The 14,569-nt window shown below is 42.8% G+C and overlaps 1 protein-coding gene and 1 long non-coding RNA gene across 2 annotated transcripts; one reads left to right on the top strand and one right to left on the bottom strand.

The window, feature by feature from the left end:
- Positions 1-7,419: 7,419 nt before the first annotated feature.
- LOC140851678 (uncharacterized) lies at positions 7,420-8,785 on the bottom strand. Its single transcript, XR_012134406.1, has 2 exons — positions 8,659-8,785; positions 7,420-8,557 (listed from the first exon to the last, which is right to left on the bottom strand). It is a non-coding gene; the product is annotated as an uncharacterized lncRNA (long non-coding RNA).
- On the top strand, positions 7,975-14,088 carry LOC105037505 (G-type lectin S-receptor-like serine/threonine-protein kinase LECRK3). The gene is made up of 2 exons (XM_073243700.1): positions 7,975-9,914; positions 13,512-14,088. The coding sequence occupies exons 1-2, from the start codon at positions 7,975-7,977 to the stop codon at positions 13,894-13,896; spliced, it is 2,325 nt and encodes a 774-aa protein (XP_073099801.1). The 3' UTR covers positions 13,897-14,088.
- The last annotated feature ends 481 nt before the right edge of the window (positions 14,089-14,569 follow it).

Here is a 14,569-nt window from a genome sequence, read left to right on the forward strand (position 1 = left end):
AAATCAATGTTCTTTTTTTATTTATGAATTCTTTAACAAAATATTCCACTCGATATCATTTGCAGACAATCATCTCTTCATAACCCTGATCAAATATAAAGATCATATATGGAGAAAATTACCGATAATCGATCCTAATAACACAGATCGAAGACCTCTCTTAGGATTAATCAAAATTAGGATTTATCTAAGTATCTAGATCCTCCACTGATCCATAAGACTTTTAGAGAGAGAAAATCCATGAAGAGAGAGAAAATTTTAGAGAGAGAAAGTAGAGAGAAAAAGTGGAGAGAGAATCTTCGTATTCTTTCGATGAGGCAATCATGATCGAGATCATCAAAGGTCCTATCAGGGTTACTCAATATAAATCAAGTGTTATAAATTTCAAATAGAATCAGACTGGGATCAGATCTACCGCACGAATTTCGGAGCAATCTCAAATCATCATATTTTTATTTCAAATTTATCCTAGGATCCGTGATGCAGTCAGAGAGAGATTAGAAAGATTCTAGAGAGATAAAATCGACAAAAAGAGAGAAAGATCTAGAGATTGAAAATAGAGAGAGAATCTAAAGAGAGAAACTTGAGAGAGGAGAGAGAAAATTTTTCTCTCTTCTTCTTCTTTATTTTATTTTATTTTTATTTTTTTTCTTTCTCTTTTTCCTTTTTTTTTCTTTTTCTTTTTTTTTCTTTTTCTTTTCTTTTTCTTTTTCCTTTTTCTTTTCTTTTTCTTTCTCCTTTTTCTTTTCTTTTCTTTTCTTCTTCTTCTTCCTTCTTCTTTTCTTTTCTTCCCGTGGCTTATTTTTGACCGAAACAGGGAAAGAAATAGAGGGTGGCTCGGGCTCCGGTGGCTTGGCCGAAGATCCGGCAACGACGGCCGACAACCGAGAGCAAGGAATCGCCGGCGGCAAGACTTGACCGGCGGGAGAAGAGGTTTCTAAAAAAAACAGGGGACCGTCCCCTTATTCTTTTTATTTTCCGGTCATTGGCCGGTTATCGGCGGCCAAGATTTTCAAGGAAGGAAGAGAGGGAGATGGGGGTTCGATCTCGGGGATGGGACGCCGCAACCGGCGGCGCCGGTGGCCGAAAAAGAGAAGAGAGGATCCGATCGAAACAGAGCAAAATAGAGATTTATCTTGTTCATGGATTTTCCGGCGATCCTGACGGCCGGCGAGGAGTCTAAAATCATGGGAAGAAAGAGAAGAGGGAGAGGAAGAAAGATTGAACCCTTACCTGAACTCCGGTGGCCTCTTCGACCTTCAATTTCCGACGAACACGAGAAGAGGCTGCCGTGGCTTCTACGGAGAAAAGGAGAGGAATCGGGCTCGAAGATCACCGGTGGAGGGTCTTGAGAGAGGGAGAGGCTTATTTATAGGGGTCCCTAGGGCTCGGGTGATCCTAGGACTCTCCTTCCATCCGGGATTCATCGGAGAAGAAGACTCCCTTCGGGAGTCTCCTTCCGCTCTGTTTTTTTTTTTGGGGTTTTGGGCTTGATCCTGGGCCGGGATGTTACATTCTCCTCCCCTTCAAATAATTTCATCCTCGAAATTAAGTTATGTTGTTTGAAATATATTTCAAAGTATACATTCTTCATGTCATTCTCAAGCTTACGATAATGTCTTATATATTATTTATTTCTCATGATCTTCCAACAAATTTTATATGTAGACTCTCATCTTAAAACAAATCTCAATCTTCTATATCAGTTTAAGTAACAATATTAATTTTTTTTTAACAATATGAGATCTACATTAGGACTTTCTAAGTTTGAACTAATACCAGAATTATCAAGCTGTTAATAAACTTGAGATATCTAAAATTTCTTGGCATTATCTACAATGAAACAACCTACTGACAAAAATTATCAGGCTATGATGATCAGATTAGATCAAAATTTATATCATCATTTCATTATCAATAAAATCCTTCCTTATTTGCAACTAATGTATTCCATCATAACTTTTGATTTAAAGGATTAATATTTCTAATTAATTCAGATCATCACGCTTTTGCTGCGCACTCTGATCTCAACTTACCAAATTATATAAGTCTATTAAAGATAAAATATCCTTATATGTTAGATCAATCCAAGATAGATCCAACATTCAAATTTCATATAAGACTTAGGGCAAAATTTTAAGTTTCTTTATCTTTACTACCTTCGGATATAGCATATAAAAATTAAATCTTGATCCACTTTCTATGTTTGAAATCATTGCATAAGTTTCATCACTCTTCAAAAATCCGACATGTCTAGAATTAATTGGAGTTAATCTTAAATTTATCTTACAATCATTTAGATAATTTCTAAATCAATCTTTCTTTTTAAAAGAATTAATTCTAACTTGACAACTAAAAGAACTCAAGCCAACATCCTTAAGTAGAATCATCTTGATTATTTCTTATAGAGCTCCGTTCATCATAACCCTTAATATTAATCAATAAATCTATATAAAATTTTGTCCCTTGTATAAGTCATTCAAAATTTAACACTAACAAGATATCTTAATTTAATTTAAAAAAAAATCAAACTTTGACTTGAATAATTAATACACTTCACCATCTTCAACAATCACAAGAAAAATAAATAAAATCTAATCCAAAGATAGTAATACGAATTATTAAGGATTTCATCATAACCTGTATATCATACTTTGACAAAATAAATTTTCTTCTTTAATTTAACAACAATATCAAAATATTTTTGATCCACTTAGAAAATAAACTATTGACTTGAAATTCAATGCAACTTGAAAGATCAAGGAATCATATTCAGAATATGATATTTTGAGTAACTAAAAATTTCATCAAGATGTGTATCTCATATTCTCATAATAAAATTTAAGTATATATATATATATTTTTTTTTCATCCAAGATTGGGTTTCATATATGACTTCTTATAGATTCAGTGTTCAAAAATATTTCTCTCTCATATGATGTAATTTCTTCTTGGACCATATCCTAATTAACTTTCTTTGATAAGTCCAAATTCATAATGCTCAGACAATTATCATCGAAATTAAAAAAATTATCATGATCTTCAATCATATAAGTTTTACATTCTAAAATCCTCTAGTATACTCAACATATCTTATCAATACCTCCCACTTTATTCCAAGATCAACTCTTTTCATACTTAGGTCAATCTTACTAATTGAAATCCAAGATATAACTCGTCAATTTTATTATAGATATCATATGCCACTTATACATAAATTTCATCTTAATATCTATTGATTCGAAATCTAAATATTGAATCTTCTCTTTTATATCTATCATGTTCCTCATGATCATAACCTAAGTTCAGATATCACTCGAATTACAATTCTGAATAATTATAACCTTAAACTCAAATACCACTTAAATTATATTTTCTAGTGATCATAACCTAAACTCTAATATCATTTTATCATACCTTTAATGATCATAATCTTAAACTCTGATATTATCAATCATACTCTATTGATTATCATCTCAAAGTTTTGATATCACTTATATGACAATTCCTAGTGACCTTAAACCTGGGCTCTAGTACTGTTCTATCATATCCTAATCACTTGTATCATTGTCTCCAAATGAATATAACCTAAGCTCTAAGCTCAGATATCACTCTGTCACATCCTATTGATCTTACATAAAGTTTTGATATCACTTCATAATCTTAGTGATCTTAAACCTAAGCTCTGATATTATTCCATCATATCCTAATTATTTATATCGTAATCTTCAATGATCGTAATCTTCAATGATCGTAACCTAAGCTCTATTATTACTCTGTAATATTTAAATCACTTATATTATAATCCTTAATGATCATAACCTGAGCTCTGATACCATTCTGTCACGCCCCGAACCCAACACCTGGGTCGGATACGTGATGGCCGCACACTCCTTAGAGCAAGCCCTAAAGAATATGCAAGGCTAACCTAAATCATTACAACCTTATCAACCATAATAATTTATTTCAACAATAATTCATAAAACTTGCATAATTACAATTAACATTCCTTCAATCCTCTGATCAGGTATCAACGGTACTCTATCTATGCATCCGCTCACTCACAAATCCATACCATAGCCAACCATGGACATCTTGTAACTCTGAGAAGAAAAAGAAAATGAAGGGTGTGAGCTTTACAGCCCAGTAAGAATTCCCATATCACACCAATATAATAATATAATCTAAAAATAATGATAGGCAATATCACATAAAAGTCGATGTTCACTGTCCAGAATACTGCAAACATTTATAGATTATCTGTTTTATCAAAAGAGATGCATCATCATATGTTAAATAAGTGAAACAATTTTATTCAATGATTGTTTCATGTCTTATCTTTCTATTTTCTTCTATTATCACATCATCTTTAATCCTTTCTTTTTGGCTTTAGCTTTAGCTTTGACTTTGGCTTTGGCTTTGAACTACCAGGATCATGCGACGATCTTTTATTCGGATCGATTTCTATGATCTTCTTCGGATCGAAATATTCATGATCTTTCTCGGATCAAAGTGGCCATGATCTTTCTCGAATCAAATCATTCATGATCTTTCTCGGATCAGATTCTTCATGATCTTTCTCGGATCATATTCTTCCACACATAAGCCTGTGGGGGCCGTCCCAGGCATAAGCTCCTGACAGGTTATTCCACATGACAAGGCCAGTCCAAACCATATTTCTCTTTCTTTTCATTTTCATGAAATTATGATATTTAACTTCATTAATCAATTCATCTTTTGCAGTGAAATAAATATGTCATACACATAATCATGCCATCAATCGCTGATATATATGTATTGATATAGCATACTCATGCTCAAAATCACATAAATAAATAACAATATCTCGGATATAACAAACTCATCGATCTCAAATTCAACGTTGCAAAATCAAGGAGATAAAACCAATGATAAAATAACATATATAATGATGATCATGTACAGAGATTCTTACCTTTATCGGTGACTGATTCAAGCACAAAAATCAATGTTCTTTTTTGATTTATAAATTCTTTAACAAAATATTCTACTCGATATCATTTGCAGACAATCATCTCTTCATAACCCTGATCAAATATAAAGATCATATATGGAAAAAATTATCGATAATCGATCCTAATAACACAGATCGAGGACCTCTCTTAGGATTAATCAAAATTAGGATTTATCTAAATATCTAGATCCTCCACTGATCCATAAGATTTTTAGAGAGAAAATCCATGAAGAGAGAGAAAATTTTAGAGAGAGAAAGTAGAAAGAGAAAGTGGAGAGAGAATCTTCATATTCTTTCGATGAGGCAATCATGATCGAGATCATCAAAGGTCCTATCAGGGTGACTCAATATAAATCAAGTGTTACAAATTTCAAATAGAATCGGACTGGGATCAGATCTACCGTACGAATTTCGGAGCAATCTCAAATCATCATATTTTTATTTCAAATTTATCCTAGGGTCCGTGATGCAGTCAGAGAGAGAGTAGAAAGATTCTAGAGAGATACAATCGACAAAAAGAGAGAAAGATCTAGAGAGAGAAAATAGAGAGAGAGAATCTAAAGAGAGAAACTGGAGAGAGAAGGTAAAGAGAGGAGAGAGAAAATTTTTCTCTCTTCTTCTTCTTCTTTTTATTTTATTTTATTTTTATTTTATTTTTCTTTCTCTTTTTCCTTTTTTTTTCTTTTTCTTTTTTTCCTTTTTCTTTTCTTTTTCTTTTTCCTTTTTCTTTTCTTTTTCTTTTTCCTTTTTCTTTTCTTTTCTTTTCTTCTTCTTCTTCCTTCTTCTTTTCTTTTCTTCCCGTGGCTTATTTTTGACCGAAACAGGGAAAGAAATAGAGGGTGGCTCGGGCTCCGACGGCTTGGCCGGAGATCCGGCAACGACGGCCGACAACCGAGAGCAAGGAATCGCCGGCGGCAAGACTTGACCGGCGGGAGAAGAGGTTTCTAAAAAAAACAGGGGACCGTCCCCTTATTCTTTTTATTTTTCGGTCATTGGCCGGTTATCGGCGGCCAAGATTTTCAAGGAAGGAAGAGAGGGAGATGGGGGTTCGGTCTCGGGGATGGGACGCCGCAACCGGCGGCGCCGGTGGCCGAAAAAGAGAAGAGAGAATCCGGCCGAAACAGAGCAAAACAGGGATTTATCTTGTTCATGGATTTTCTAGCGATCCTGACGGCCGGCGAGGAGTCTAAAACCATGGGAAGAAAGAGAAGAGGGAGAAGAAGAAAGATTGAACCTTTACCTGAACTCCGGTGGCCTCTTCGACCTTCAATTTCCGACGAACACGAGAAGAGGCTGCCGCGGCTTCTACGGAGAAAAGGAGAGGAATCAGGCTCGAAGATCACCGGTGGAGGGTCTTGAGAGAGGGAGAGGCTTATTTATAGGGGTCCCTAGGACTCGGGTGATCCTAGGACTCCCCTTCCATCCGAGATTCATCGGAGAAGAAGACTCCCTTCGGGAGTCTCCTTCCGCTCTGTTTTTTTTTTTTTTTTTTTTTTGGGTTTTGGGCTTGATCCTGGGCCGGGATGTTACACTCTGCCATTAGGTTCTTTAGTGAGATTGAAATTTCGATTCCTTATAAAAGTCTTGTAGATAGCACAACAAATGTTTATGAGTTTAAGGGTAGGTAATTCTTACCGATTGCATTTCATGCAACTCTCAACATATATTTTACTTCTAAAATATTTATAATCTTATGGATAGTACAACAAACTATAATATTTTAGTTAAGTCGTATCTTTTATTTTCATATAATCATACCTAAATAATACCATCCTTCAAGTATTGTCTTTTTTTCTTCGAGTTAAACTTGATTTTGAAAAATTAAGATTTCTATAATCTTGAGTCAAATTTTGGGCCCGAACATTTTGAACGAGGGATAGTTTAAGACTCTAATTATTTGGCTTGCCTTTATTCTACCCTTAACAAAAACTTGTATGGTGTGTGGCATCCACGACGTGAGTCATATCTATTAATTTTCTACTTTTTAATTGGCAGTCCTAGTTCCTACCACTGGAAGAATTATTGATGGCCACCCGAGCCAATACTAGAAAGTCGGGGCCCAGAAGCAGACGGCCATGGGAAGCTTTTCCAACACGTAATTAGGAGACTGACGGCCATGGGAATCGTTTCCAACACGTGATTGTATTGATCCAAAGTGAATACCTACTTAGCTGCAACTAGATCTAAATATGCAGAAGAATCAGTATTGCTACGCCACAGGAAACCTATGGACAAAATAAAGTAGGAAGTTTCCTTAGGAAAAAAGAAATTAAAGAGTAGCAAGGGCAAAATGATGGACAACCTTATGCAGAATTGTATCTCGGAAAAATGCAAGACTTTTTTTTGGCTGGATGATGCCATTTCTTTGAGGATGACTTGGGGTCATCAGTTGACCAGGAAGCTACGGAGCTGGCATACAGCATTAATAAAGAGGGAAAGAGAAGCATACATAAATGAACTCAGGATTCCATGCGTATTTTCTCTATCATCAAAGAATGGATGGCTACCAATAGTAATATACAATTTAATAGCTGTTCGTCTCTATAATCAGATGAACATGCACCGGGTTGTATCTTTCGTGCGAAAAAATGCTTGATGTTCTTTTGCGACATCAATCACTGGATCATGCATTGCACAGATCGCAAAGTACTCCAAACTTTCCATTCATCAGCCTGCACAGCTCTCAAAGTGGCCAATGTGCGATCCAGCGATTGAAGTGATGAAAGAAAGTTGGATCATTATTTCGCGCGAAAGATACAACTCCAACCCCACTGAGTCATTTGCAGTACCGCTGTGTTTATTTTGGGTCAACCTCTTGCTGTTTGCTTGGGGTCAACCCAGTGAATCACTCCTTTTGTTGCTTGGACATTACCAGTTCCTGTTTTTCCTCTCAATTACATGCAATCAGTCCACAAAAGAATTTATAGAGCACAAGATATTAGCAAGTCCTTGCAATCCTTTGATCTTGGTCATCTTCTCTAATGGCTTCTGCAATATCCTACATCCTGTTCCTCTCAATCTTCTCATCAGCGTTTGCCCTGGGAGCAGCTCAACCAAGGCAGTCCAACATAAGCTTGGACACCTCTCTCCATACCACCACCAACCCTACATCATGGCACTCACCTAATGGACGCTTCGCCTTCGGATTCTACCCAGAAGGCACTGGCTTCTCCATTGGAATATGGCTCGTGCCATCTCCTGAAAACTCCACTGTTATATGGACGGCTGACCGAGATGATCCACCGGTGACCAAAGATGCTGTATTGAAGCTAACTACTGAAGGGCTCAAGCTCCTCCTACAAAACTCAGAAGAGAGACTCATCTCCAACATTTCCACAGGCAACAATGCTTCCTCTGCTTCCATGCTCGATTCCGGGAACTTCGTCATCTATGACTCTAACTCTGATGTCATATGGGAAACCTTTGACCATCCAACTGACACAATCATGGCGGGTCAGGTGCTGGGCGCTGGATCCCAGCTCGTTTCCGGCGCATCAGAAACCAACCACTCTAGCGGGAAGTTTCATCTCATCTTGCTAAATGATGGGAACCTCGTTCTGTATCCTGTGGCATCACCAGATGGTTCAGAGGATTCTTACTATGACTCCCAAACAAGTGGAAAAGGCTACCAGAGCTTAAATCTGGATGATAAAGGTTGGCTGTACCTGCTCAACGACAATGTCACATACAATCTAACAAGCGGCTACCAGAGCGGGACAGCGCTGGTGTATCGTGCAACGCTTGGTGTCGATGGGATCTTCCGGTTATATTCTCACGATCTCGAGTCAAACACAGAACAGGTATTGAAGAAATTCCCAGACGTAACAGATCCGTGTGCGGTCAAGGGAACCTGTGGTCTGAACAGCTACTGCAGTACTTCCGCAAATGGACAAGTCGTATGCACTTGTTTGCCTGGTTTCGATTATCTTGATGCTAACAGGACATCGAACGGATGCAGAAGGAACTTCACGGCCTCTGGTTGCTACTCGAACAATGATAACACGACATACATGTCCACTGTGTACAACGTAGCATGGACGGAGTTTTCCTATACTGCACCACTGTCTGTGACAAGCAAGGAAGATTGCGGAGAAGCATGTTTGAAAGATTGCAATTGTGATGCCGCTCTGTTTTCCGACAATACGTGCAGGAAACAGTTGTTTCCATTGAGATATGGGAAAACAGATGACTCCACCACGACATTCATCAAGCTGGTTAACATAAGCCCTGCTGCAGCTCCCGTTGTTACCATCAGGCGAAAGTTTAGCGCTAAGATTTTGATTGTGTCAGCAGCTATTATTGCTTGTATAATTTCTTCCTTGGTTGCTTTAATTTTCTTCTTTTATAGGTATCGAGCTGGAAGGTATAGAAGGTTGTGGAGAAATAAGGAGCCAGCTCTGGTGGACGAAATAGCACCCAGATCTTTTTCCTACCGTGAGTTGAGGGAAGCGACCGATGGTTTCAAGGAAGAGCTAGGTAAGGGAGCCTTTGGAACTGTCTTTAAGGGGACCTTGCCTCGTGGTCAAAGAGTAATAGCTGTAAAAAAACTTGAGAAGGTGGTGGATGAGGGAGAAAGAGAGTTCCGAACGGAGATGAGGACAATTGGAAGAACTCACCACAGGAACTTGGTAAGACTGCTTGGCTTCTGTGATGAAGGTACTAACAGGCTCTTAGTCTATGAATACATGAGCAACGGATCGCTTGCAGACCTCATCTTTAAGGCTGACGGACACCCAAGTTGGGATGAGCGGGTAAGGATTGCGTTAGATATAGCTAGAGGGATCCATTATCTGCATGAGGAGTGTGAAACTCGTATTATACATTGCGACATAAAACCTCCAAACATACTGATGGATGATAATTGGACAGCAAAGATATCAGATTTTGGGTTAGCAAAGTTGTTGATGCCAAGTCAGACAATGTTAGGATTTGTCGCCTCGAGATTCAGCCCACATTGAGCCCACAGTGAGGTTCGCGGCGAAAAACGGAGTCCAACGAGACCAAGATCACCTGAATCGGAACTCGGATGGAGAAGATACGAGCTTTCGAAGATAGCACGAAAACCGAGGCGGCGGAGGACCGCCGGCGACCGGCGGCGGGCGGCAGCGGCGCGGCCGCAGGCGGCGGCGCGCGGGACGCGCGTCCCAGGCCCGCTGGCCCGCGTGGGACGCGGGACCCAGGCCCGGGCGGGACGCGGGACCCAGGCCCGCGCGGGACGCGCGTCCCAGGCCCAGGCCCGCGCGGGATGCGCGACCCAGGCCCAGGCCCGTGCGGGACGCGCGACCCAGCAGCCTGCTGGCCCATCCCCAGTCCACCGTGGACCGGGTGGTCCACGGCGCGGCCTGTGGACCGCGTGGACGTTTCCCACTCGATTCTCGCGGTCCACAGCCCTATTCCGTGGACCGAAGCGCGATCTAAGGGTCCAGAGAGCTCCCGGTGTTGATCGGACGGCTTGGGACGTGATTTGGCTTGATTAAGGATTCCTAATCACTCTCTAACCTATGTTTAAGGCTTTAAAAGGCCTGAGACACAGCAGAGAACGTGTGGTTTTTCGGTTTCTCGCCGCCGTACGAACCGAGAGGAGAGAGAGAGGCGTGAGGCGCTTTGAGAGAAGGAGGAGGCTCCTGGACAGCGGTCGCCAGGCTCTTCAGGGGTTCAGGGGGGTCTCCAAGAGAGAGAGAGCTTTTGTGAGGGGAACTTCATGTGAGAGAGAATTGGGTGTACAAGGGTTGAGGGTGAGGTCTCCTCTTGTAAAATTTTCTTTTCATAGTGAAGTTTGCATGCCCCGTGGAGGCGAGCCCTTTTGTGGCTGATCCACGTATTTTGATTGTTTTTCCCTTTGTTTTGTTTCTTCTTTCTTCCTGCTGCATCGCGTGGTACTGAAAGGGTCTTGGGAGGTGGTGTCCTGGCCGGACATCCACCCAACAAGTGGTATCAGAGCAAGGCGGTACAAGGACGCAGATTGCAGCGGTGGTGAGCAAGACTGAAGATGGAGAAAACAGGAACAATCAAGATGGAGATCAACAAGTTTGATGGTAAGAGCAATTTCTCCTTGTGGCAGGCAAGGGTGAAGGACGTGCTCATCCAACAGGGGTTGATCGAAGCTCTCTTGTGCGATGAGAAACCGACCACCATGGAGGTGCAGGATTGGAAACGGCTACAGATGCAGGCGGTGAGTACCATCCGTATGTACCTGACGGATGAGGTGGTGATCCATGTGCTGAGCGAGACTTCCCCGACGGTGCTGTGGTCGAAGCTCGAGGAGTTGTACATGGCGAAGTCTCTCACCAACACACTTTTCCTCTGGAGGCAGTTTTACCAACTGCGGATGACAGAGGGACAGAGCGTGCAGGAGCATTTGAGCCACTTCCAGAAGATCCTCACCGACCTTCTCAGCGTTGGCGAGAACGTTGAGGAGAAGACCAGGGCGCTGGTTTTGCTGGTGTCGCTTCCTTCTTCGTACGAGTCCTTGGTGACTGCTCTTCTAGTGGGGAAGAGCACTATCAAGATGGACGAGGTCACTGCGGCGATACTCTAGAACGAGGTTCTCAGGAGGGAGAACCCAGCTTCGAGCTCAGGTGTCGATAGCTCAGCTTTGGTGGCTTCTGGAGGTGCAGAAGGCGGTAGACGGAGCGACAGGAGATCGCATCGAGGGCGGTCTAAGTCCAGGAGGGACTTGAGCAAAATCAGATGTTATCGGTGTGAGGAGTTGGGGCATCTAGCCAGAGATTGCCCTCAACTGAAAAATCGGACGGTGGCTGCTGTAGCGACGGCCGGCAGCGATTCAGATGGAGATGTCCTGGAGATATCTGACGAGGTATCTACTTCTTCCCAGCAGTGGATATTAGATTCTGCATGTCCCTATCATGTGTGTTGCAGAGAGGAGCAGTTTGACTTCCTGGAGAACAGTGAGAGCACTGTATATCTGCCGAATGGATCGAGCTGTGCGATCAGAGGCATTGGGACGGTCAGCTGGAGGACACATGACGGTGCAGTGAGGAGATTGGGGGAGGTCCGATACATACCCGATTTCAGGCGGAATCTTATCTCACTTAGCAGACTGGATTCGAGAGGCTACAGGACGGTAGCTGGTGGAGGAATCCTGAGGGTGCTACGCGGCGATAGGATTGTGCTGGAGGGGAAGAAGGGGAGCAGAGGACATTATTACCTGGCAGGGAGCCCAGTGCGAGGTGGAGCATCGGGAGCCAGGTGGAGCCCAGAGCGAGGTGGAGCTCCAGGAGGCGGATCGGGCACGAGACAGGAGACTCGGGAGGACGAGAGGCGACGTCGCAAGGTAAGATTCCTATTGCCGCAGGATGATGCCCCGAGCAGGTCTCAGGTCAGGAGGAGCACAGCATACGACGGAGATGGGATCGAGCAGCCTGGCTTGACTCCCATGTTTGCCCATCCATGATCAGCAGGCGATTGCCCCAGGGCATGGGGGCGAGGAGATCCAGAAGCTCTCGGAGTTTGGAGGAGGCCGAATATCGAGTCGAGGTGGAGATTGTTAGGATTTGACGCCTCGAGATTCAGCCCACATTGAGCCCACAGTGAGGTTCGCGGCGAAAAACGGAGTCCAACGAGACCAAGATCACCTGAATCGGAGCTCGGATGGAGAAGATACGAGCTTTCGAAGATAGCACGAAAATCGAGGCGGCGGAGGACCGCCGGCGACCGGCGGCGGGCGGCAGCGGCGCGGCCGCAGGCGGCGGCGCGCGGGACGCGCGTCCCAGGCCCGCTGGCCCGCGTGGGACGCGGGACCCAGGCCCGGGCGGGACGCGGGACTCAGGCCCGCGCGGGACGCGCGTCCCAGGCCCAGGCCCGCGCGGGATGCGCGACCCAGGCCCAGGCCCGTGCGGGACGCGCGACCCAGCAGCCTGCTGGCCCATCCCCAGTCCACCGTGGACCGGGTGGTCCACGGCGCGGCCTGTGGACCGCGTGGACGTTTCCCACTCGATTCTCGCGGTCCACAGCCCTATTCCGTGGACCGAAGCGCGATCTAAGGGTCCAGAGAGCTCCCGGTGTTGATCGGACGGCTTGGGACGTGATTTGGCTTGATTAAGGATTCCTAATCACTCTCTAACCTATGTTTAAGGCTTTAAAAGGCCTGAGACACAGCAAAGAACGTGTGGTTTTTCGGTTTCTCGCCGCCGTATGAACCGAGAGGAGAGAGAGAGGCGTGAGGCGCTTTGAGAGAAGGAGGAGGCTCCTGGACAGCGGTCGCCAGGCTCTTCAGGGGTTCAGGGGGGTCTCCAAGAGAGAGAGAGCTTTTGTGAGGGGAACTTCATGTGAGAGAGAATTGGGTGTACAAGGGTTGAGGGTGAGGTCTCCTCTTGTAAAATTTTCTTTTCATAGTGAAGTTTGCATGTCCCGTGGAGGCGAGCCCTTTTGTGGCTGATCCACGTATTTTGATTGTTTTTCCCTTTGTTTTGTTTCTTCTTTCTTCCTGCTGCATCGCGTGGTACTGAAAGGGTCTTGGGAGGTGGTGTCCTGGCCAGACATCCACCCAACAGACAAGAACATTTACGGGCATTAGGGGGACAAGGGGTTACCTTGCACCAGAATGGCACAAGAATGCGCCGATAACGGTGAAGGCAGATGTTTACAGCTTTGGCATTGTACTGCTCGAAATCGTATGCTGCAGGCAAAGTATGGAATTGGAAGCTGATGAAGAAGATGCAATCATTCTTCTGGACTGGGTCCATAACTGCTTTATGGATGGAGAGTTGGAGAAGCTTGTGGCTGATGAGGTAGATATGACAGAGTTGAATAGGCTTGTGAAAGTGGGGCTCTGGTGTACTCAGTCGGAACCAGGTGCTCGGCCTAGCATGAAGAATGTGGTGACGATGCTGGAAACGAACGTGGACATATCCCTTCCTCCTCCACCTGGATTTAGTTCCTGATCTGCGAGGGTCGTCAAGCCGTTCTAAAGTCCCACTTGATAGCTATGGTGCTTTCTTCATTAAAAAAAAAAAAAGCTATATATGGTGATTTCCATTTCGAATAAAACAAGATTCACTCTTTGCATTTTTAAGCAAGTGTATTTCTCATTTTATACGTTTTTGAATTTGGGAACCTAATGATGCAGTATGCAATCTTTATGTTTGTAATAACCATCTTACTTTAAGTCAAAGATGATTAGTCGTTTCCATATTGTAAGTCATCTTTCAAGCATTTTACAATTTTACTCTTTTCTTGCGAGACTTTCTCATCAACTTAAGCCAACTTCAAGTGAGAGATGCATTCGGAGATCCACAAGAAAACAATGTTATAGTAAGAATAAGAAAAGTCAAGCAGGATGCAACATAAAAAAAGAAAGATAAGTAGGGTAATCATTGAGAGAATTGACTAAGAAAGGCAACCAGTTAGAGGCACACCATTTTGAGCATTTCTTGGTTCCCTTTCTGCATTATCCTATCCAGCTATGGTGCTATAGCGTGAATTATGATGAATTTGATCTGCCAGGTTACGATCAGTGTGTATTATATTTGCATTAAACAGGTCTAGGTGGTTTTCACCTCCACATGTAATTGTTGCGGAGCTCAAAGGGATTTTGTTTTTTTTTTTTGGTAAGTT

This window comes from Elaeis guineensis, chromosome 9, assembly GCF_000442705.2.
Source record: "Elaeis guineensis isolate ETL-2024a chromosome 9, EG11, whole genome shotgun sequence".
Lineage (NCBI taxonomy): Eukaryota > Viridiplantae > Streptophyta > Magnoliopsida > Arecales > Arecaceae > Elaeis > Elaeis guineensis.

Bases quoted from the DNA above. Each gene is read 5' to 3' on its own strand.
- LOC105037505 (XM_073243700.1), top strand. From the start codon at position 7,975: ATGGCTTCTGCAATATCCTACATCCTGTTCCTCTCAATCTTCTCATCA. The intron at 9,915-13,511 runs GTTAGGATTTGT...CCAACAGACAAG, and splicing joins TTGATGCCAAGTCAGACAAT to AACATTTACGGGCATTAGGG.